General features: G+C 41.2%; 1 protein-coding gene across 1 annotated transcript in view; it reads left to right on the plus strand.

Moving 5' to 3' along the window:
• The window catches only part of ndufs2 (NADH:ubiquinone oxidoreductase core subunit S2), a 36,769-nt gene that overhangs the window by 6,211 nt on the left and 4,918 nt on the right, over window positions 1-25,640 (plus strand). The window contains exons 2-12 of the mRNA XM_060923676.1: window positions 7,054-7,157; window positions 7,475-7,665; window positions 13,232-13,352; window positions 13,621-13,733; window positions 17,688-17,762; window positions 17,884-17,961; window positions 18,069-18,154; window positions 18,271-18,390; window positions 18,594-18,723; window positions 19,932-20,027; window positions 23,406-23,489. Coding sequence (XP_060779659.1) covers window positions 7,054-7,157; window positions 7,475-7,665; window positions 13,232-13,352; window positions 13,621-13,733; window positions 17,688-17,762; window positions 17,884-17,961; window positions 18,069-18,154; window positions 18,271-18,390; window positions 18,594-18,723; window positions 19,932-20,027; window positions 23,406-23,489 — 1,198 coding nt within the window. The remainder of the gene's footprint in view (window positions 1-7,053; window positions 7,158-7,474; window positions 7,666-13,231; window positions 13,353-13,620; window positions 13,734-17,687; window positions 17,763-17,883; window positions 17,962-18,068; window positions 18,155-18,270; window positions 18,391-18,593; window positions 18,724-19,931; window positions 20,028-23,405; window positions 23,490-25,640) is intronic.

The raw sequence follows: 25,640 nt of genomic DNA on the forward strand, positions 1-25,640 counted from the left end.
AAAATCGGCATGCAAGTTCACTGCAGTTATCTAAAGAAATAGAAAGCCAAACTGGGGTGACTATTTCCCGTGACACAATACGGCGTACACTGCAGAGGAATGGCATGCGTGGATGCCATCCACGAAAGAAGCCTCTCCTAAAGCCCAGGCACACACAAAAAAGCCCGCCTAGAGTTTACCAGGGCCCATGCTGACAAAGATAAAGACTACTGGGACTCTATACTCTGAAGTGATGAGACCAAGATAAATGTTTTTGGAACTGATGGCTTCAAAACTGTATGGCGTTGCAAAGGTGAGGAATACAAAGAAAAATGCATGGTGCCTACAGTGAAACATGGTGGTGGCAGTGTCCTTATGTGGGGCTGCATGAGTGCTGCTGGTGTCGGGGAGCGGCATTTCATTGATAGCATCATGAATTCACAGATGTATTGCTCTGTACTGAACGAGAAGATGCTACCGTCACTCCGTGCCCTTGGTCGTCGTGCACTTTTCCAACATGACAATGATCCTAAACACACATCTAAGGCCACTGTTAGATTTCTGAAGAAGAACAGAGTGAAAGTGATTCAGTGGCCAAGTATGTCTCCTGATCTGAACCCAATCGAACACCTATGGGGAATTCTGAAGAGACAAGTTGAGCATCACTCTCCATCCTAGTCACTAAAAGAGGTCATTGTTGAAGAATGGAACTAGATAGAACTTGACGACGTTGATGGGGATGCCTTCGCCTGGTAGACTAGACGCCGTATAAAGTTGTGATTTGGGGATGGACATTTGACCTCACAGTAATCTTGACCTGGTGAAATTACTTGTAGTAGCCTTAGAGATATTGTGTTCACAAGGTTTTCAGACAGACATCTGACCTCACAATGACCTTGGCCTTAGACCTTTTGATCTCAAAATCTAATCAGTTCATGTTTGTCCCAAAGTGCACAAATGGTGAAAGTTTGGTGAAATTCCTTTCATTAGCCTTTGAGATCGCGTTCACAAGGTTTCGGGATGGACAGACGGACATCTCTTGGCTGGCCTGTATTCCCTCAGAAGAGCTGGTGGAGATGGCTGGGGAGAGGGAAGTCTGGGCTGCTCTGCTTAGGCCGCTACCCCTGCGACCCGGATAAGCGGTAGAAAATGGATGGATGACTGGAGTGATGCAGATTAGTGGCTTAGCATTGGCTACATGTTGGAATATACCTTCTTTTTCCCTGAAGAGATAAGAGCCTTTTATTATCCCACAAGGGGAAATTTACATTGTTACACAGCAAAATGTATATAAAGAGAAAAAGATAAGGCAGTGAAGGAGTAGTGCAAAGGTACTAAGTATACAAAAATGTATGTAAATAATATAAAAGAAAGAAACTACAAATTTAGAGAAAAAAATTAACAAATTGACAGGTTTGCAGATATATAGTTAACAAGTGTATTACAAAGGTGGTATTGCACAGGTATTATTACCAGTATTACCCAGATAGTATTGCACAAGTAAGTCGGTATATTGCACAAGAGCCATTTTAACCATGTGTAGCTAGCAGTTCGCTGTAAAGTACTGATGCTGATAGTCAGTGCACACAGTATACGTTCAGAGGGGTTACTATGGATGTAGAAGTGATCTGGACAGTATTGCTCATTATTGTGAGGAGTGTCTGGTGCTGTGCTGGTTGTACAGCCTTACAGCAGTAGGGAGGAAGGAGCTGCTGTATCTCTCCTTAACGCACCGCAGATGGAGGAGCTGGTCACTGAAGGAGCTGCCCAGTGCTGCTACTGTCTCCTGCAGTGGATGGGAGGTGTTCGCCATTAAGGATGACAACTTGGCTAACATCCTCCTCTCCCCCACTACATCCACTGAGGACAGAGCCTGCTTTCCTAATCAGTTTGTTCAGTTTTTTCCTCTCTGCTGTTGTGATACTGCTTCCCCAACAGACAACTCCATAGAGTATGGCTGATGCCACCACAGAGTCATAAAGAGTTCAGAAGTGGACCCTGTACTCCAAAGGCCCTGAGCCTCCTCAGCAGGTGGAGTCTGCTCTGGCCTTTCTTGTACAGGGTGTGTGTGTGATCAGTCCAGTCCATTGTTCAGATGAACACCCAGGTACTTGTAATGATCTCAATGTCCTTTCCCTGAATGTTCACTGGGGTAGGTGAAGAGAACCTCGTCCTGCGGAAATCCACCACCAGTTCCTTGGTTTTACTTGTATTGATCTGGAGGGAGTTCCGTTGGCACCAGTCCACAAAGTTCCTTGTCAGTTCACTGTACTTGCCATCTAGGATCTAGCCCACAATAGCAGAGTCATCAGAGAACTTCTGCAGATGACAGGTAGTTGTATTGTATCTAAAGTCCGTAGTGTAAAGTGTGAACAGAAATGGGGCCAGGACTGTCCCCTGTGGAGCTCCTGTGCTGCAAAGAATGGTGTCTGAGACACAGTTCTTTAGTCTCACATACTGTGGTCTGTTTGTGAGATGGTCCACCCCTGCGCTCTCCATCTTACTCCTCAGAAGAGTCGGCTGGATGGTGTTGCAGGCACTGGATAGATCAAAGAACATGATTCTAACAGTGCTTCCTGCCTTTTCAAAATGAGGGAGAGATCTATGAAGCAGGTAGATGACTACATCTTCCACCCCAATGCCTGGCTGGTAGGTAAACTGCAGGGGATCCATAGCTGGCCCCACCAGTGTGCGGAGATGTGCCAGAACAGGTCTTTCCAGACCCTTCATGAGGTGAGAGGTCAGCGCCACTGGTCTATATCCGTTTAACTCAGTGGGGTGTGCAGTTTTTGGTATCGGAACTACACACGACATCTTCCAAAGGACCAGCACTCTTTCCTGTTCCAGGGTCAAGTTGAAACTGTCCCGCACTATTCCACACAGCTGGTCAGCACAATGCCTCAGGAGCCCAGGGTTGATGCCATCAGGACTTGCAGCCTTTCTCGCCTTCATCTTACTCCGTACCCTCTTGACTTGTCCTCTGTCGAAGGACAAAGAAGAGCACAGCTGAGTGCTCGGTGTTACGCATGGAGGTGTGAAGCACTGAGCTGGAGGTATGATGGTTGAGGGATGCTGAGAGGGTGAGAAGGAGGTCTGTGGGCTGGGTAACGATGACCAGGAAGAGACCGTAGCAGTAACAGTGAGCTGATCTGGGGGGAGGGCCGGTGCCTGATCAAATCTGTTAAATAAATTGTTCAGGTTGTTTGCCCATTGCAACTCCCCTCCAAGCTGCCTATTGGACTCCTTAAGCCCTGAGATGGTTTTAAGGCCCTTCCAGACTCCACTCACGTTGCTCTGCTGCAGCTGGTCCTCCATCCTTCTCCTGTAGCGGTCTTTGCCTTTCCTGAACTTTCTTCTCAGCTCCTTCTGTACCCTCCTCAATTCCTCTGTTTCCTGATCTGAATACTCTCTTCTTTGCATTCAGGAGAGCCTTCAGCTCAGGAGTGACCCAGGGTTTGTTGTTTGAGAAGCACCGTACTGTTTTAGTGGGCACAGTGTTCTCCACACACAAGTTTATGTAGTCCGTGATGCAAGTCGTGAGGCTGTCTACGTCCTCATGGGGCTCACAAAGAACGTCCCAGTCTGTAGTGCCAAAGCAGTCCTTTAAAGCCTCCATAAGCCTCATCAGTCCAACTTTTCACCTGTTGTGTATTGACTGGATGTCTGTGAACAATAGGTCTGTAGACTGGCAGGAGATGCACCAAGTTGTGATCAGATTTGCCTGGGGGGGAGGGGTGATGTACAATATTCTTCCCTGGTGTTGGCATAAAACAGATCCAGTGTCTTATTGTCTCTTGTGCTGCATGTTATGTACTGTTTGAAGTTGGGGAGAGTGGAGGACAGGGAAGCATGGTTGAAATCCCCAGAGATCAGGATGAGAGCCTGTGGATGCTGTGTCTGCAGTCCGCTTGTGACTGAGTGGATGACGTCACATGCTGCGTTCGCATCAGCAGAGGGAGGAAATGTACGCAGTTATCACGATAACATGCGAGAATTCCCTTGGTAAATAATACGGCCTCATGCTAACGGCTAACTGTTCAATATCCTTACTGCAGATTTTATCTTTAATAGTGATGCGTCCCGGGTTACACCATCTATTGTTGATAAACACAGCCAGTCCCCCTCCTTTCCTCTTACTGCTCTCCTTTGTCCTGTCTGCACGCCGAATTTGGAAACCATCAAGCGTGATGTTAGCATCCGAAGTTAGCTCGGTTAGCCATGTCTCTGTAAACAGCATCAGACTACACTGCCGGTATTCCTGCTGGTGCCGAGTCAGCGCCGCTAACTAATCCATTTTATTGGGAAGAGATCTTACATTCCCCATGATAATGGATGGAAGGATGGGTTTGTAGCGTCTCTTTCTGGCATGACGTTCAGCACTGTCACGTTTTCCCCTTCTCCTCCTCCTTAATTCCGATGGTATGTCCAGAATCTCCTCGGGGATCACAGTGGTGTTACTGAGTGCCAGCAGCTGTTTCCTGGTGTAAACAATAGCCCCATGGCTGTGTGCCGGCTCCCCCGATGTGAGCGCAAACAAAAGTCCACAAACAAGCAGGAAAAACACAAGTGTTCCGAACATAGTTCGTGTAGTAAAATAAAGTCGTTAAAAGAAACTAAGTAAACTGTGAAAAACTTAAAGAACTTTTTTAAAAAAAGGTAAAAAAGTAAGAATGAAAAGTAAGAGAGGAGCTGCTGTAATTAGCTGCCATTCTCGAGGGGCGCCAGAAGAGTCCTGACAAAGAACCGTTTTTAAAAATAAATAAATAAGCCCAACTATAAAAGCAAGAAAGACTCTCTCTCTCTCACACACACACACACACACACCAGCTTTTGGGAACAGAATGTTGCGAAAGCCAAAGCATTTACTCTCAAAGGACTCTGACCTGAACTGTGGGCTGGATGGTATTCCAGCCCTCCATGTCTCAGCAACCCTAAGGACATCTAGTTATAGAGCTATTTGCACTCTGTCATTTATACAGTGATGTTTATTGTTAAAACAATATCTGAAGTGTTATTTGTAAAATAACAAAATATCTTACTCTAGACTTTCAGTGTTGTAAGATTTAATTTTACCTAATAGTGGATGGTACAATAATTACAAACGCTAACCGAATCAGCACATTCCAGTTGTGACTATAATCATTCTTGTAATAATAAAAGCTATTGATAAGTACATTCAGTGAATGGAAAGACATGCTTTTGTGTTTTCAAATAGTAAACCACACCATCTACAGTACGGTAAATGTATCATTTACATAGTGAATTATCCTATAGATAAATATATCTTACCCCATTTATCATTTGACTTTGGCCCGTCATGCATGTGAAGATGAGGAGGAAAGGTTGTTTAATTTCCTCCTAAATGCAATGGCAAACTGAATGATAAGACAGTACTGGAGTACAGACTCATTTTAGAATTCATCTTTGCAATATTGCTAGTCATTGTTCTAGGCAAAACTGTTTGTGTCCTAAACTCTATATAAATAGACGTATTATGTACTAGTACCGTATGTAAGTCTTACATGTATAATATCGATTTATGTTTCATTTTTTCAGGGCTTGTCTTGTTCTTCTGTTGCAGAAATAAATGTTAAAAAAAAAAAAACCATACTTTTGTTTAAATAACTCAGTTATACCCCTAGAAAACATCTGTGTTGCCTTGAACTGTGGACTTGAAAACTTGCCAAAATACCATGGAATTTTAGGGGAAAAGGAAATTCAAAGGGGGGCAAAAAATGAGGCCTGTCAGATCCTTACACTTGCCCATTTTTCCTGCTTCCAACGCATCAACTTTTGAGAACTGACTGTTCACTTGCTGCCGAAATACTGTATATCGCACCCCTTGACAAAGTCAAAGACAAACTTTGTCATTCAGACCATACAACAAGCAGTGCACAGCTGAAAGAAATTACATTTCCCCACACTCCAGTGTGCTATAAACATGTTACAGTAAGTGCACACATGACAACAATAGGTAAACATACTAGACAGCAAGACATGGATATTGTACTATATACACAGACGTAGATACCGCGAGTTGGCCTAGTGGTTAGCATGTCCGCCTCTCGATCGGGAGATCGCGAGTTCTACTCACGGTCGGGTCATACTAAAGACCATCATAAAAATGGTACCTACTATCGTCTAGCAAGGCACGCTGCAATACAGATGCGAGTGGGGAGTCAAACTCTCGCGGTTACCAGAGGACCAGCCCCCCACTGTAACCCTAGCTATGTAATAGGCAAGAGGCCAAGGGCTACAGAAACGGAGATTGGCGCCGCCCTATGCGCCATATGGTGTGGGAAGGACTTTGATTTGACACAGACGTAGACCAATAGACAGTGACAGTAGGGCATTGCACAAAACGAACATTGCACAAAAATAGATAAGAACCATAACACTGGTGGGTGGTGATAAAGTGCACAGTGATGGCATTGAATTATTGCACAGGATGACCGCATATTATACCGGATAGCAGCATTTCAGCAATCTGTATGTGGGTTAAGGGGGTCATCAGCTGTAACAGTCTGTGTATGTTAATGCATGCCAGGTGACCTGTGTATGACCGGTGCTGCTATAAAGATATAATCACAGTTGTTCACCTCACCTGTCGGTGTTTTTTATACGTATTATGGCTGACTGATTGTATGATCACTACTACAATGGTTCTATTTGTACAGACTCGTTGTACGTTTTCAGCAGGTGTGCACTGATCCACTGCTGTGTATTTTTGCTAATACAGCCTTTAAAAGCTATATTGGTGTTGGACTTGGGGATGACCTTTCCTGATCTGATCCAGTGAAGTTGACTGCCATGACAGATTGAATTGAACGGAAATATTGCGCACCTCGTCTTGCTGCACAATGCCATTACACCTCTGATATTTTGCATGACTTGGCAAAATAAACTTTCCCAAAGGTGGCATGGTTATTAAAAGAAGTTGGTATTATGTGTATCATACAAGTGGGCCATCAAAAGCATCAGTGCGTGTTTATATTCCGTTTTTTACGTCTGGGTTATTAAAACCTTTCCAAAGACACAAACGGATGTTTTTGTTTTGTTTTTTTTCCCTTGTAGGCAGAAGCAGTGGCAGCCTGATGTGGAGTGGGCTGAGCAGTATGCGGGTGCAGTGATGTACCCTAGCGCCATCACCAAGAATTGGATTCCACCACCATGGAACGGTTCATATACTTTTCCTTTCTTTCTCTTTTACGCTTCATTTATAATGATGAATACATCTGAATGCGATATTTGTTCACAAATAATGGTGCTTTTAATTTGATTGTGAACATTTAAAATATGCATCCTTTTAATGTTCTTGCTGTGTTAAATATCTTTTAGTAACCAAGCATATGAGAACTTATTTATTTTTATTTTTTAAAGTGCATGTACTCTTGGGGAACTAAAATAGTTAATATGAGCATCCTAAAATGTTTACCCAGTAGTTGAAAAACTAAGGTTTATTTCAGGTAAAGAAAGCCTCCATGTGTCTTCACAGACAAAGACCCTCCAGCAGAGAAGGAGGTGTCAAACCTCACTATAAACTTCGGACCTCAGCACCCTGCAGCCCACGGCGTGCTGCGTCTGGTGATGGAATTGAGTGGCGAGTCTGTGAAGAAGTGTGACCCTCATGTAGGTCTGCTGCACCGTGGCACCGAGAAGCTCATCGAGTACAAGACCTACCTGCAGGTATGACTGGTCACATGCATACATGAAAATCCCTCACCTTTCGGTGAAATTCGCCGTTTTGAAACCAAAATGGGTGACCTACGTGACTCGTGTAGATCTGATGAGAAAAAAAAATTGGGGGGTGTTTGATATTGACCCAAAGGGCAAGGAGGTCGCTTCGCACCCATAGACAGTTTGTGCCGGCTTGCGCTTCCTCCTCCTGCTTTGATGTTGACGCCATAGCGACGAGTACATCTCGCTGCGAAGGGCAAGCAGCATCATTTCGCGCCTCTTCTGCTGGCCAGAGTGTGCACACATCAGTCAGAGTGCAGACCAGACCACCAGAAGCTGGAAGCTGGATTGAGTCATCGGACTGAATTTCCTATTTTTTTCAAACTTTCCTGATTGCTATCAAAACAAACAAAACTTCTGGCTTGATTACATCAGCATTCGAAAGAGGGCGCGCGCGTCTTTTGACAACCCCTGTGTCCGAAATTGCTCGCTACTCACTATATAGGGCACTGTATAGTGGAGACGCCATTTTATAGTACTGTCCGTGCTGAAAGAAATCAAATTAAAAGTCTCAAATTTGATTTAATAAAAGACAGCAGCAAAGAAGAAAGTATTCAGCCTTGATTTAAAAAGAACTGAAAGCTGCAAGTACTTCCATATCTTGGCAGGCTGAGTGGTATGCTGGGGCACCTCTTGCCAGCAGACCAGGATATCCAGAGGGAACTTGTGCGGTTCAGTGTTGACCTGACCATCCCCAGCTTCAAGGAGGGAGAGAGCATCGTGGAGTGGTGGGGTCATGTCTTCGACAAACCAGACAAGTACCCCTCCCTGGGTGCACTGGTTAAGTGTTGCCTCTCCATCTTTCATGGACCTAGAGTCGAGTCCTCATTTAGTCTGATGAATGATATAATTGATCAAAGGAGTGGCAACATGAATGTGGAAACATTTAATGCAATACAGACGGTCAAGTACACGCTGATGTCCAGGGGGAAGACAGCTATGCAGCTCTTTAGAAGGGAGGACGTGAAGTTTGGGGAAGCGGACAGAACATTGTGCAAGAACATTAACTCTGCAGCAGCCACATACAAACACCAGCAGAGGGTGAACAAGGAGGAAAAGCAGCAGCAGCAGCAGAGCAAGTATGGCTCTCAAGCAACTTGCAGTGCTCAGCAGGCCAAGAAACAGACTGCTGAAGGGGAGAAGCGGGCAAGGCTGAAACATGTGGCAACTCGGCGAAACCGGGCCATGGAGACACTGGTGGTCCAGGCAAATAAAAGGAAAAAATTATCACTATTCCTTGGGTGTTCTCCACTTTCTTCGTTCTATTATTCGCATTTTTTTCCAGGGCATAATTTCACTATAACTACATGTATTTGAATTTGTTTTTGTACTGTATGTCCTTGTGCAAATGTCAATACAGTATACAGTGGTGCTTGAAAGTTTGTGAACTCTTTATAATTTTCTATATTTCTGCATAAATATGACCTAAAACATCAGATTTTCACACAAGTCCTAAAAGTAGATAAAGAGAACCCAGTTAAACAAATGAGGCAAAAATATTATACTTGGTCATTTATTTATTTGAGGAAAATGATCCAATATTACATATCTGTGAGTGGCAAAAGTATGTGAACCTCTAGGATTAGCAATTAATTTGAAGATGAAATTTGAGTCAGGTGTTTTTAATCAGTGGGTTGACAATCAGGTGTGAGTGGGCACCCTGTTTTATTTAAAGAACAGGGATCTATCAAAGTCTGATCTTCACAGCACATGTTTATCACAAGTGTATCATGGCACGAACAAAGGAGATTTCTGAGGACCTCAGAAAAAGCGTTGTTGATGCTCATCAGACTGGAAAAGGTTACAAAACCATCTCTAAAGAGTTTGGACTCCACCAATCCACAGTCAGACAGATTGTGTACAAATAGAGGAAATTTAAGGCCATTGTTACCCTCCCCAGGAGTGATCGACCAACAAAGATCACTCCAAGAGCAAGGCATGTAATAGTCGTCGAGGTCACAAAGGACCCCAGGGTAACTTCTAAGCAACTGAAGGCCTCTCTCACATTGGCTAATGTTAATGTTCATGAGTTCACCATCAGGAGAACACTGAACAACAATAGTGTGCATGGCAGGATTGCAAGGAGAAAGCTACTGCTCTCCCAAAAGAACATTGCTGCTCATCTGCAGTTTGCTAAAGATCATGTGGACAAGCCAGAAGGCTATTGGAAAAATGTTCTGTGGACGGATGAGACCAAAATAGAACTTTTTGATTTCAATGAGAAGCGTTGTGTTTGGAGAAAGGAAAACACTGCATTCCAGCATAAGAACCTTATCCCATCTGTGAAACATGGTTTGGGCCTGTTTTGCTGTATCTGGGCCAGGACAGTTTGCCATCATTGATGGAACAATGAATTCTGAATTATACCAGTGAATTCTAAAGGAAAATGTCAGGACATCTGTCCATGAACTGAATCTCAAGAGAAGGTGGGTCATGCAGCAAGACAATGACCCTAAGCACACAAGCCATTCCACCAAAGAATGGTTAAGAAGAATAAAGTTAATGTTTTGGAATGGCCAAGTCAAAGTCCTGACCTTAATCCAATCAAAATGTTGTGGAAGGCAGTTCATGTGAGGAAACCCACCAACATCCCAGAGTTGAAGCTGTTCTGTATGGAGGAATGGGCTAAAATTCCTCCAAGCCGGTGTGCAGGACTGATCAACAGTTACTGGAAACATTTAGTTGCAGTTATTGCTGCACAAGGGGGTCACACCAGATACTGAAAGCAAAGGTTCACATACTTTTGCCACTCGCAGATATGTAATATTGGATCATTTTCCTCAATAAATAAATGTCCAAATATAATATAATATTTTTGTCTCATTTGTTTAACTGGGTTCTCTTTATCTACTTTTAGGACTTTTGTGAAAATCTGTTGATGTTTTAGGTCATATTTATGCAGAAATATAGAAAAATCTTAAGGGTTCACAAACTTTCAAGCACCACTGTACTTAGTAAGGAGGCTATAATATTTATTCTGGGGGAGGACCCCCCAAACAAAATAAAACAACACCAGAAGCCACGTCACCACTCGTGCACCCTTCTCACCTTTTTCACCCCGACCCGTTTTCATGCCTGGTCACATGTTTAAACAAATGTCAAAGAGAGAGATTACAGCTACATACATGGATTATGATTACAGCATTATTATTTCTATGATTCACAATGATAATTAAATACTTTAAAAGTAGACAGCCTTTCAATTTCATAAAATCAGTGAAATTTAGTTCCCTCTGAAATTTGGTCATTGTGATATGTTTATTTTTGTAATATCTTAAGTGTCATTCTGTGGCTGGGAAGTTATTTAATTTGAGGGGATTCCCGTAGCAAATAATGTGCATGAAATAACTCGCTTTGTGCAGTCAAGCAGACAGAGGAAGTCTGTGTGCGCATGCGCAGGTTTACCTTTGACCCTGCACTGACAGTTACATTATTCTGTGACTAAACGAACAGCTGATCACACCGAGGTGCTCGCTGACCGCCGATATTTATTAGTTTGGTCCTGCATTTCCTTTCCTTCGCAACATAACTTCTTTTCTTCTCGCTTTCCGTTACTGTAGTCGGTCTTTCACGTTTCATTTGCACACTCGCGTCCACCATTTTTCTCTCCTGTTTCAAATTTGTATCCCACAATGCCTTGCACGAATGGGGAAAACCCACCACGTGATGCATGACATAGTATCTTGTATTGCGTCATGGTGAAGCAGGAAAAAATAGCAGATAATTTAGGGTCACATGGCCTTAATTCATGAATTGTTCAATTTTTAAAAAAATAAAACAAAATTGGAAGCCTGTGATTTTAAATCGGTAGCTTTCGGTCCACTAAACGAAAATAATTGTGTCGGGGAAATTCTTTTTATGACCTAAACTTGAAAAATCTGAAAGGCAGTACAGCTTTGTTATTCCACAAAATCGAGTCGTACAAGAGCTGAGAGCTGATGAGGCACATAACACCGAGTTGGCTATAAGCCATGTATGACGGGATTAAGTGGAATAATTGTGGATAGAATAAAACATTCACTGGATTTTGAGAAACAGAACATTTTTTATTTTTTGCAAATTCGCTAAATAAAAACTTTTTACAAAACATCAGATGGAATAATTTTTCTCTACTCATAGTATATGAGCTGATATCCTAGTAGTAGAGTAGCCAATCAGAGCGCATGATTGCTCATATCCAGTGAATGTGGATAGATTAAAAGACATTACCCTAGCATCAGGCCTCGAAATTAATGGTGTCCCGATGGCCACTGGCCACTAAAATTTAGGCCAGGACAACTAAAAAAAAATCACTTTAGGACATTTTTGGGACAGTAGAAAAATAATCAACATCAGAATGTCAGCCCTTCATACGTTTGTCAGGCGCGCGACCCAGCTTTCGGCTCCCAAAAAGCCCCCCAAATTTGATCTGTGCTCTGCAATTACAGCCCGCGTGGGAGCCAGAGATGTGCTGATTCGTGACCCCGCCCATCACCTTTGATCTGTATTCAGCACTATTACAGCGCGCGTACGAATCACTTTCCCGCCAGTTCGCCGACATTCTATCCATGTAAACAACATTCAACCAATCACAGCTTCCAGCCAATCAGGGCATCCACCAAATATGACAAACTGCAACTGTTTAACGTTCGGATATTTCCGGAATACGTTCGGTGTTCCCTAGCATGAATCATCCTGAATCACGCTTTCTGGACGATCTTCGTAAAGAATCGTGAGCTCGGTGATGTTTGGGAGATCAGCTGACAATGCCAAATATGGTAAACCGGCAAAGCTCGGGAATGTATGGTATAGTTCGAGCTACCTCGTGAGTTTCAGTAAACTTCGCTAAGTTTCCCGCAAAATGACGAATGGAATTGCCAAAAACAGAAATATCAGTATGTTGTGATGTTGGGTCATGGCGCAGAGGACAATTCTCAAAGAAAGAAAATGGTTTTTTTTTTTTTTTTTTATTTAAACAATTTGTCTTTGGTAAACATTTGTATATTGTATTATGAGTACTGCAGAGTCCACATAGATTACAGGGACCACTTGCTGTATCCTCTGTAACAAGTGGAAAGTCTAGGCCAGAGTTTCTAGACTAGTGTAATGTATGTTTCTTTACAAATGTTTACCTAAGACAAGTAGTAGATTCAGCATATATCTTATGTAACAAGTGGGAAGAAAGTTTGGAAAGAAAGTATGTTTGGTTTGTCTTTGGTAAATTTGTAGACACAAGTCTAATAATAAACCGGACAAGACAAGTTTGAATTTGAGTTGATTTGAGTTTATTTCAATTGACAATTAGCTTACACAGCAATACTGTACTCTGACTCAGCTTTATTGTTTTTGTAATACATACTTCCTGAAAACCAGGTTGGGACAGTCCATCCTCACTTTGGGACAGTTGGAATTTATTTTTTGGGACAGTTCTGGGACAATAGGGGGAAAAAGTTAATTTCGAGGCCTGTAGCATTAAAGACGAGGCTGTCTGTTTTAATATGATGGAGAGGATGTTGTTATTCTGTCCCCTCCATAGGCGCTCCCGTACTTTGACAGGCTGGACTACGTGTCTATGATGTGCAATGAACAAGCATATGCTTTGGCAGTGGAAAAGCTGCTGAATATCCAGGCTCCACCTCGTGCTCAGTGGATCAGAGGTAAGAGGCACCTAATGCTTTTAATGCAGTTATCAAAGTTGTATTACTGGTAAGCCACCTAAATGAGTCTGCCTTACATGGGCTCGTTTTAGTTTAGTATGTCGCGTAATCTACTTCAAGCTTCGTGGATACAAAATATCAGAAAATACAATACTCTTTAGAGTTATGTATTTTTCATCTCAAGCCTTTTTTTTTTTAAATAACTGTGAATGGTGGTTAAATATTATTGTTTATACAACGAACAACGCCATCTTATCTGTGCCCACAGTGCTGTACGGAGAGATGACTCGTATCCTGAATCACATCATGGGTATCACTACACACGCCTTGGATATTGGTGCCATGACACCCTTCTTCTGGATGTTTGAGGAGAGGGAGAAGGTGAGAGGAAGATTTCATTTGTTCATGCAAACAACTTCAACATGGAAATCTGTGATTTTCGTGATATTTTTGTGGTTCACTGAGACAGCAGTGATTTTACAAACAATGCAGATGTTCAAAGTCTACTTTGTCAATACTGCAATATGTACAGGACATACAGAAGATTGAAATTGTGTTACTCTTAAACCTATGGTGCAACAATAAACATTAATAAACACCAAGCGTAAAATATAGGACTAATACACACTAATCGTAAAGATATAAAGGTCCCTGATATTGACATCAGAACGATAAAGTGACATAGGCACCTAACAGATTAAAGTCTGTGGGTATGGCTAGTGCAAATTGGATGAGCTTATAGACTGCCTAAAGTGGTGTGTGTGCGCACGCGCGCAACCAGTTCTTGATTATTGCAAAGTCCGGTATTGATGGGGGGTGTCAAATGCAGAGGCTCCAACTTGGGAAATTGCAGAGAGGGAGAATCTCCCTCTCTGCGAGTAGCTCGGAGGGAGACAAGTTTGAGCGCCGAAGGCAAGTTTTATTAAATAAAATATGATTCACCACATTTCGTGTCAATTAAATCTTATTAATAGTAATGGATCTAGATAAATCCAGTGACTATAGACCAAACTTTAATATGCCTAAAGTTAAGGTCAATATTGACTATTATAAATTGCCAATGGTAGACCCTCTGATGATGTTCTTCTAATAATATTCTATTTCTAAGTCTAAGTTAGTAAAAGTCAGACAAGTTCATTAGAATCTAACGTCTGGTCTGGTGATCTAACCTTGTCAGATATAGGGCTGTCTTGCTGCCGTCCAAAATAGTCCGCCATTCGTCCCTGGCGACCATCGCGACGGGCGATCCAAACTTTATCTTGGTGATTTTCTGATATTTTTTTCTTCGTAGTTTGGCTTTCGCTATTTCCACCAACTGAACTTCGTTTCATTATCTCATTCAAGAGAACATAAAGTTAAAGACGAGCAGGTGATAAATGCAGACGCAAAAAAAACAAACAAAATGGTTGAGTGTCGTGGGTTTTCTCGTTCTCTCGCGCGTATCATTAATAGTGCCATCTGTATGCTTTATCAGTAACTGGTAAGACATTGGGTGGCTCAAGTGTGTACCCCGCGGCGTACCGAATTCTGCTCGATTCATATGCGTGCTTGATCTGCGCGCACATTCCTCCGGCATTCACTCCAATCCCTCCGTTACGCCGATCGGTGTACCGACCGGGGAATCGGCATATACCGCGGGGCACACACTTGAGTCCACCCATACAATGTCAGACACACGAAAAGCGGAAAGTCGACTATTAATTTTCGTCAACATAAACGTATCAAGTTCAGGGCCGTAGCCAGCATTTTAAAATCACCGAGGTCCGTGATGCACGAAGCGCACGCAGAAAAATTTTCAACATATTTAAATGAGAGGGGTGAATTACACGTCACACAATCTATTCCTGAAATTACTTTTAATGGCGTTTGAACTGAATATCATCAGGTTTGAAAACAAAAAATCATGTATGTGGCAAGAGTAAGAATAATTTAAGCTTCTTTAATGGTTTGATCTGGCCCAAGCAATGAGGACAAAACTGCGCTGATTCGAAAATGTAAATTTAACAGCTTCATGAAAGTGCGCTGATGGTGACCATTAAAAAAAAAACTTGTCTACTGCACTGCGTTCCTCCCCCGAGTCGTGCGCTCATTCGCTTTTGTGTTCTTGGTCTCAGAGCCGCACGCAACAGACACAGAAAACAGAATCAACGTTTAACATAATTAACAATGCACTTTTTACGGAAACGTTTTAATGTTATTCTTTATTTTTTATTTTTTTAATCCAGTTGAATATTTAGCGTACAAATGCATTTACAGCTCTTAAAAATGGCCGAGGTCCGGACCTCGGTGGCCTCATAGCTGGCTACGGCCATGATCAAGTTTTTTATATATATATGTAATTTTTTTTTAATTAATTGTGTAGTAAGGGCGGGTGGGAGATTTTTATGTTGTCAGTGGGAGGTCGGGAGGATTTTCTAAATGTTCTCTAAAGCGGGAGATCTCCCACCCACAGCGGGAGAGTTGGAGCCTCTGCAAATGTTGTTTTTATTGGAAAACTACAGAGGCCACTGATATCTTTTGAAAACCCCTTTATAGCTGTGAATTGAAAGAGTAGGTGTTTTGACTCTTCCAACTGATTTATTGCTGGTTTGTTTTTCATTAGCTCTGCCAGTTTTGTTGAAGGCTATGTTTTCGCCTCCATTTGTTTTGTCTGTTCCCAGTGTAACTCAAAATATAGTGAGTGGATTTTGATGATATTTTGAGGAAAGGTGAGTCATGGGCCAGGGAGCAATTGGTTAGATTTTGATGCAAGTCTGTGTATGCATGCAGATCCAGGATTTTTTTTTTTTTTTGTCACTTCCCAGTGTAACTCAAATAGTAGTGAATGGGTTTTAATGAAATTTGGTGTACAGCTTTAGTATTATCCCAGGTTCAAGTGATTTGATGTTATGTGGCTTGGCGGAGGTATACATGCTACCAAGTGCCCTTCTAGTTAAGGGGGGTACATGATCCGTTTGAGCATGTAGTCTTCATGGCTAAATGTGCACAACATGGTGACCATAAGTCATGCAGCACCCAAGGGTCAAGAGGCATAAATTAGGGAATCACATTTGCTAACATGTAATAGCTGAAATAACATGTCTGACCAGATTGGAGTAGATATAGTACTTCCTACTTGGGCAGTAAGAACATTTATGCGTGCTTAGTGGCACACTAGTAATGAATTTGCAGGTTGCATTTCCACAAAATGATTTAGGAACAGAAAATGTAAAATTACATGTGTCTATTAGTTTATACTGTGTATTTGATATTTTGTGTAACTTGGTAACAGCAGCTTCAGCTCTGAGGGTGTTGGATATGTAAAGTTCAAGTTCGAAGTGTTTATCATATGCACAGTAAGGACATGTCCTCTTGCACAATTAAATTCTTAGTTTGCTGTCCACCATGAATGCCAAATACAAATAAATAAATGGGCGGAAGAAATGATACAAAGTCAAGGCAATGTAGTGCAAAATAAAAGCAAAAAAAATCCCCAGTGTAGTACAAAATAAAGGTAAATGTAGTGCAAAATAGGCAGTATAATACAAAAATAAGGCAATGATCGGACGTAGCAGCAAAAAAAGGCAATAATGTGAAAATATGTGCAAACAAATGTAAAGTCAAGGACAGTTTACAGAGAGGTAATCCATGGTTATAGACTCCTGTCAGCTGTTCAGGAGTCTGATGGCGGTGGGAAAGAAAGAGTTCTTTAGTCTGACAGTCTTGCATTTCACACTTCTGTACCTCCGGCCTGAGGGTAGGAGTGTGAACAGTCCGTGCTGGGGGTGGGTGGGGTCTTTGAGGATGGAGGCAGCTCTACTGTGGACTCTGTGGAGAAGGCAGTGGAGTTTTGGTGATCCTCTCAGCAGTCTTCACCACCCTCTGCAGGCGTTTGTAGTCCATAGCTGTAGCGCTGCCGTACCACACAGTGATGCAGTTGGTCAGGATGCTCTCAATCACGCAGCTGTAGAAGTTGCTGAGGATCTTGGGCGACATACCAAACTTCCTCAGCCTCCTCAGAAAGTACAGCTGCTGTTGAGCCTTCCTAACCAGCTGTGTGGTGTTAGGTGTCCATGTGAGGTCCTCACTGATGTGAACACCCAGGTATTTGAAGCTGCTCACCCTTTCCACCTCAAGCTCCCGGATGAACAGTGGCTGATGAGGTCTCCTCTCCTTCATGTCCACTATCGTCTCCTTCGTCTTGTCCGTGTTAAGGGTGAGGATATTGTCCTCACACCATGACACCAGGCTGGTCACCTCCCTCCTGTAGGCCATAAAGGGGGGAAAAGCTGGATCATTGGCTCGCTAATGAAAACTGAGACTGATTCTAACATTTCCTGCCTGTTCCTCTTGCAGATGTTTGAGTTCTATGAGCGAGTGTCTGGAGCCAGAATGCATGCTGCTTATGTCCGACCTGGAGGAGTTCATCAGGTCCGTGCAGTGGAATATAAAAACCTTTCCATCTCTTATTGAAAACCAAACTGAGTGGATATCTGGAAAGCTGAACTGAATCCAGGTTACTCTCGTGTGTGTGTGTGTGTGTGTGTTGTAGGATTTGCCATTGGGACTTATGGATGATATTTATGAGTGGTGCAAGAACTTCTCAGTACGCATCGATGAGGTGGAGGAGGTATGAATTGGCTGTAGGCTTCAGATGTTGATTTCCTGTACAGCTGTCATGGTACGAACATTGGAGACTGTTTATTAAGAATGCTGTTATTGATGAAACATTTGCAGATGCTAACGAACAACCGCATCTGGAAGAACAGAACTGTTAATATTGGGGTAATTGGAGCAGAAGATGCACTCAACTATGGCTTCAGGTACTGCATACAGACAGTGTTTAGGCTTTTTAAAAAAAATATTTTTATTTATAAATATATAATTGTAGGTTCATCATTTATAGTATGTCATGTATATCGTCCTCTCCCTTTCTCAGTGGAGTGATGTTGAGGGGCTCTGGTATTAAGTGGGATTTGAGGAAATCTCAGCCCTATGATAAATACGATGAGGTGGAGTTTGATGTGCCTGTTGGAAGTAACGGGGACTGCTATGACAGGTAAGCACTTGGGAGCGAATGCATAAAATGAAGGATGGGAATGTTTAAAGTGCTAACCTGGATCTTAATTTGACTTAAGCTGTGATAGATTTATCCCACATTCAGGGCAATTTAGTAATGCAAGCACATGCATCTGTCAGTGTAGTTTTAAATTACAGCTTTAGGAGAATATGAACATTTTATAACATTTTGTGTTCACACAGGTATTTGTGTCGAGTGGAGGAGATGAGGCAGTCTTTAAGAATCATGCTTCAGTCTCTCAACAAGATGCCTGAAGGAGAGATCAAGGTGGATGATGCTAAAGTCGCACCACCAAAGAGATCTGAGATGAAGGTGTGTGCGTGTATGTGATATCACAGTAGTATAAAATATGATGGTATTATGTGAGACATGTACATCTAATTTCAGTCAAACAGGAAATGTTCTCTCTCTCTTGTGATTTTTTTTTTTTTTAAATATATCATAATCTCATCAATCTACCATTGATTAGCCATGTATCTCGTGACATTAAAAAAATTGATGTGGTGTGAGTCAATTGTGGTATATCCTGGATATACCATGAACTGACATCACAATTTCAAACTAGACGCTCGACTCAGGTGGTTGGTTGGGTTTTTTTTTTTTTAATATATATAAACAATAAAGACCAGACAAAATGGTCATTAATACAACTGAAATAAAAACATTAACATTTCAGCCAGGGGGATTTTCAACTGAGCACATTAACCACACAAATCAATAGTTTTAACGGCTTTCTGATTTTGTGAAACAGTAATTTTTACGTACTGCTTGGTCTTTTTATTTATTTATTTTTTCCCCTTCCCCCTCCAAATACCAAAAATAACAGTTTAGTAACCAACTCGAGTTACAGCTGTGGCTCTGCGAGCATTTCTGTGTGTAGATCTGCGTATCATGATTATGCCTGGCGAGGCAGGCGATAGCATGGTTAAAAAAAAATAATAAATGGTTTAAAAAAAAAAAAAAGAGAGAAAAGAAAAGCGGTACCATGGTACACTGCACATGCGCAAATTGAAGGTCACGCTGGCGTAAACAAAAAACCTGGCTGCCTCCAGTGAGGTTATGCCAAGATTCAATCTCCTAGATGAAAGTTAACACTTTTTTTTTTTTTTTTATATGAGGGATATAAATCAAATATACCATGCACTGAGAGGCACTGTTACTTATGGATTCTCTTCGGTGACCGGCGTAGTACTATTTTCTTCAGGGCTGTGCCCCTCACCTCAGAGAATCCATAATTTCAACTGGAGACTCTCAGTGCATGATATATTTTGATTAATATTTCTGGAGATATTTGTGCAGTTCTATATTAGATTAGTGCATTATTTGTAGACAATGGGTTTAATTATTCAGAATAGACATTATGATTTGGGTCATTTTGACACTGTTGATGTATTTGTTAGATATGTGTGTTTCTGTAGGCAGTGTGCATGTGCCATAGCAATGTTTGTGCTAAATGCTTGTGAATGGTGCCTTTTTTTTTTTTTTTAAATAAATTATTCTTATGGTGTTTTTCTATGTAGATGTCTATGGAATCCCTAATCCATCATTTCAAGCTCTACACAGAAGGCTACCAGGTTCCCCCAGGAGCCACATATACAGCTGTTGAAGCACCAAAGGTGAGTTCCTGTACTGATGGACACAGAAAAAAAATTTTTTTGAACCTCAGTGCAGGCAGTTCCTTTAGGCCACACCAATTTAATTAGTTGGTTCTCGGATTTTTTCAGGAAAAATATGAAGCGAGCGAAATAAAAATAAAATTAAAAAAATGCTCTGATGGTAAAATTAGCGGTGGAAATAGAGGACTTTCATAATGGAGAAACAAAACAGACAGTACGTTATTGTTACACATTTCATATGGCTCTTTTAATAGCTTATCTTATTTCCACCCATATGCATTAAGGATAATTGAAAATAAGTCTGAAACAACAGTCTTCATTTTTTCCTTTTATTTGTGTAAACAAGCCCCCAAGGGGAACTCAAACAACTGTGCCTGATAAGTCAGAATGCCATCTCTCTGCACGTCTTTTATCAGGCAAACCAGTAAACAGATAGGCTAAATAAATGATTGAATTACAATTAATTGAACATCTACAATGCACAGAAAAAAAGATTTGACCAGGAGTAGGCAACTTCTGATGGCTAAATACTTCGAATGATTTTTTGTTTGCCCCTCACATCAATCAATGAAATATATAAATCAAACCCACCTCCACAGAGCTGTAGTCCAAGTTGGCACATCGCAGGGTAACAAGCTCACGGCATCTTGAGTACAACTGTGCAAAGTTTTCCCCCTCTTGAATTTTGACACACCTGTCAAAGATTTTACACTTCTGTTCGCTGAATATCCTAACAATCTCAAACACAGGCTTTACAGGATTCCCCTCCACAGGCATGTTTCTTCCACAAGTCTTTATCTAAAGTGAAAGGGGTGATTTGATTGGTTTTCGACGTCACGCGACCTCAACCTGCAGTCTTCAGTATTTTGAACCATCAGCCACGATGTTTTTCTGTTGGTGGGAGTTTGATTTTGATTTTTTTTTTTCATTTTGCATTTTCTTCAAGCAGCGATTCCGAGAACCAACTAATCGAATTGGTGTGGCCTTAGCTTATGTTTCCTCTTCCTTTTATTTGGCAGAAGAGCTGACAACATGGACTTTGTGCCTAAAAACATTCAACGTTAGATATTTAGAATGGCTAGATTTTACACAATGGACAAATTTTTTTTTTATATATATATATATATATATATATATATATATATAAACATGACATATGTTTAACAATGAAAAAAGCATCCCAAAGAGTGTGCTGAAATTCATTTTACACAGGAAGTGCACATGAATAGCACTACAGCCAGAAACAGCTCTGAAGTAAACAAAGGCATTTGAAAAGAGCATTACTTTTATAAGAAAATAACTAAGCTCTGGAAAGGCATGACTGATGCTGTAACATCGTACCATCAATTTTTTTTTTTTTTTTTTTTACTATTTTCGCGCATTGCGTGCTGAAAATATTTTGACATCATTTTTAGTAATTTTTTTAACCAATTATAAATATATCGAGCAATAAAAACAATAGAAATTACATAATCATGTGCAAGTATAAAGTAGTGCTGTATCTAAAAAGTCAAAAGTTTTCTCCAACATTCTGAATAAATAAAGATAAAAATAGTTCATGAATTTTTTTTATATGCATGAAAAATGGGAAACAATATGTAATATCAATCTATTTGCACAAGAGTATGGGCAGCAGAGAACTTTTAAAATCTCAAACAGTGAAACAATAATGATCTAGAACAATCAAAATATCAAAAATATGACATATATGTATCTGTCTAAATTAAGCTATTGATACATATCGAAAAAGCTAGAATATGTCAATTCAGCAATATATCAATTAAAATAAAACAAGATATCAATATATAATATAACCACATAAAATAGTTTGTAGTATGTCTTTACATATATTAATAATAGGTCCAATAGTATAATTAGTATAAGTCATTCAACAACACAATTAGTTATTACTCTTAGAATTGAATCATTTTCTACAGAGAAATTTGTGTGCAAGATATTTTCTAGCAACAAATACATACCGTAAAACTTATTTTCAAAGTTATGATATACATGTGTACATTAAAATAATTTTATCAGAATTTTTGGCAACAGTCTGTTTCTTGCAAAATAAAGGAAGTATATTTTACGACATTCAGACATCAGAGACTCAGACACGGTTTACGGTAACCGCTAGACGCATTTCATGTTCACTTCATGTTATGAAGCGACTGAACAACAAATTGAAATATATATGCCAAAAAATGACATTTAACAATAATTTAAAAATATTTTGGGTTCTCCACCCTTATGAAACAGGATTTTTTCTTCTAATTTGGGCGATTTTCGTATGTTCTATTTTGGGCCTTTTGACGAGCCCGTAATTTGGGCGCCGTTATACGGTATGTAATTGGGGCTGTATTTGCCCTTGAATATGGGGTTTTTTTTTTAGTCTGGTTAACACCAGACCATATCACAAGTGAGATATGGTCTGGAATCCGCCTATTGAATTTCTCGTAGGGGAGGTGTGGTTTACGGTTGTCAACGGCCATTTATTGGACGTTGCGAATGTCTATCATTTGGCGTATATGTAGCCCATGGCCAATCATGGCAGTTGTACCCGGTGACGTAGTTAGAGCGACGAAGAGGCGAAGAAGAGAAGGAAAGAGAAGGCAAAACAAAAATAGGAAAACAATGGCACCGAACGATTACTGCCGTTTGTGCAAGACAAAGCTTGATCGAAAGTTCGGTTCGTATCGCTCGCCGCCATGTTAAATGTGATCCGTAAACAGTCCCAAATAAACTACAAGCTTCCGTTTGTCGAGTAGTACGCGTCACTGTCTTTCCACCCCTCCCCACTCTCTGATTGGCTCCCTAACTCAGGCGAGCCTTTAGACCATAGTTTCCATGCTGTCTTTTCAGATCGGAACGATTGTGCAAAGCAGCATGGGATTTCCCAGGCTAGGTTTTTTTTGCATGACTGCTGAAAATGATCGATCCTCATTACAACTTTGCAATATCATCTTTTCTCAGCTGTACACAGATTGTAAAACCAGCTTAGCTCATTTGTTCAGTATTTAAACATTTACATACCTGTATAACACACACTCTCCTGTCAATCACCTTTCCATTTATTGCACTTTTTAAGTTCTGAAGACATTAGCAGAGGCGATGTAAATTTTTTTTTTTTCCAAGCATTTTTAAAATAATGCTATTCATGCTTTTCTTTTTAGACATAATTGTCTACATTTCAGGAAGTCCACTGTTGCTGTGTTCAGTAACTTGTAAACATTAACATGAAAAATAATCCTGATAATATCTTAATGGGTTCTGTTTGTGCACTGGCTTTTGCTTTGGTGGGTTTTTTTGTTGTTGTTGTTTTTTTTTTAATATAAATAATATTGGTCCCACTGAAGTTGTTTTTGTTTCTCCTCTCCACAGGGAGAGTTTGGGGTGTATTTGGTCTCTGATGGCTCCAGCAGACCCTACCGCTGCAAGATCAAAGCTCCAGGCTTTGCACACCTGGTAAACAGATTCTCTTATTCAAGACTCTGAACATGTAGTGCAAGATGAGTGGCACAGTGGTGTAGTGGTTAGCACTGTCACCTTACAGCAAGAAGGTTTTGGGTTCGAGCCCAGTGGCCAATGGGGGCCTTTCTGTGTGGAGTTTGCATGTTCTCCCCGTGTCTGTGTGGGTTTCTGTCACAGTCCAAAGACGTGGTTAGGTTAACATGGGGCAGCCATGGCCTGAGGTTGGCCTGAAGTGCCCTTGAGCAAGGCACCTAACCCCCAACTACTCCCTGGGCGCTTTGGCATAGCTGCCCACTTCTCTGGGTATGTGTGTGTGCTCATTGCTCACTTGTGTGTGCATGTGTGTTTTTACTGCTTCAGATGGGAGGAATCTCATTGTGCTTGAGTGAACGTGTGACAAAGGCTTCTTCTCTTGAATACAGTGATGATGGAGAATAATACAACCCCGATTCCAGAAAAGCTGGGACACTGTGTAAAATGTAAATAAAAGCAGAATGCAATGATTTGCAAATCCTTTCGATCTATATGCAATTGAATACAATATAAAAACAAGATATTTAATGTTCAAACTGAAACTTTTGTTGTAAATATACTCATTTGAAGCCTGTAGCACGTTCCAAAAAAGTTGGGACAGGAGCAGCAAAAGACTGGGAAAGTTGAGGAATGCTCAAAAAACACCTGGAGGGTATTTCAGAAAGGAGGTTTAACAAACTGAGCCTAACCATGAACTCTGAGTTGACGAGCCCTGAGATGTTCTCGGTTCCAGAGCAGCTAATCTGATCTGGTTCAGTCGTATGTTCATGATGAGTTTAGCATCATAAATGGAGCTCGAGACTACGGTTTACCATGGCAACCAGCAGGGGGGAGGTTGCCCAGTTTCCAGGTTTTCCAAAGTGTGGTGCCTGCACCCCTGAAGGTGCATGGACTGCCTCTAGGGGGTGCATACGACAAATTCTCCTGATAGAAATAAAATAAAAATTTTAAAAAATCTAAAACAAACTGTTTTGAAGTAACATTCAATATATGGTAGTCTAATCATTAGACTACATTAAATTGAAACTTTGATATTGGACTGTAAAGATTATATAGCACATCTAATCGGGATCTCTCAATTCTCTCCCGATGTAAATGTGGGTTAAGTCGGCTCTGACATCAGTCGTGTTAACAAGGAAAGGACACTCCATGTCCGACAGCTGTTTGTTAAAGAAAACCTGCCAGTGAGCAGGTTTGGTTCACAGTCTGGTTATCCTGGCAACTGGCCCAGAGTTTGAGTGACCTCTTTTTCTGGAACGTAAAATCCAGTGTTTCCCTTATCTCGGGGTTTCACTAAACCTGGTTTCTGGAATACCTCCCAGTTTGGAACATATTCTCCAGGTTAACTGGTAAATGGAAAGGCTCTGTCATTCACAAACAAGGATGGTAGTGAGGTTTACCACTTTGTGAAAAGCTGCAAATAGTCCTGCAGTTTAAGAATAACGTTTCTTAACATACAGTTGCAAGGAATTTTGGGATTTCACCACTGAAAATCGATATCATCAAAAGATTTGAAGTATCCAGACAAATCTCTGCACATAAGAAGCAAGACCAAAAACCAAGATTGACCTTCAATTCCTCAGACAGCACTGCATTAAAAACCCAACATGATTGTGTAAAGTGTATTATTACTACTTGGGCTCGGGAACACTTCAGAAAAACCGTTGTCAGTAAACCTAGTATGTCGCTGCATTTACGAGGCAAAGCTAAATATCAGAAACATCACTGAATTCTCTGGATCTGAGCTCATCTGAGATGGACTGATGCAGAGTGGAAAAGTGAGCTGTGGTCTGACGAGTCCACATTTTGAATTGTTTATGGAATCATGGATGTTATGTCCTCTGGGTTAAAGAGGAAAAGGACCATCCAGATTGTAACCAGCACAAAGTTCAAAAGCCAGCAACTATGATGGTATGGGGGTGTGTTGGTGCCCATGGCATGGGTAACCTGCACATCTGTGAAAGCTCCATTAACACCGAAGGGTACATGCAGGTTTTGGAGCAACATGTGCTTCCATCTGGATGACGTCTTTTTCAGGGACATCACTACGTATTCCAGCAAGACGATGCCAAGCGTGGGTGCTAAACTGGCCTGTCTGCCTTCCACTGAAAA

This window comes from Neoarius graeffei, chromosome 1, assembly GCF_027579695.1.
Source record: "Neoarius graeffei isolate fNeoGra1 chromosome 1, fNeoGra1.pri, whole genome shotgun sequence".
In the NCBI taxonomy this organism is placed as follows: Eukaryota; Metazoa; Chordata; class Actinopteri; order Siluriformes; family Ariidae; genus Neoarius; species Neoarius graeffei.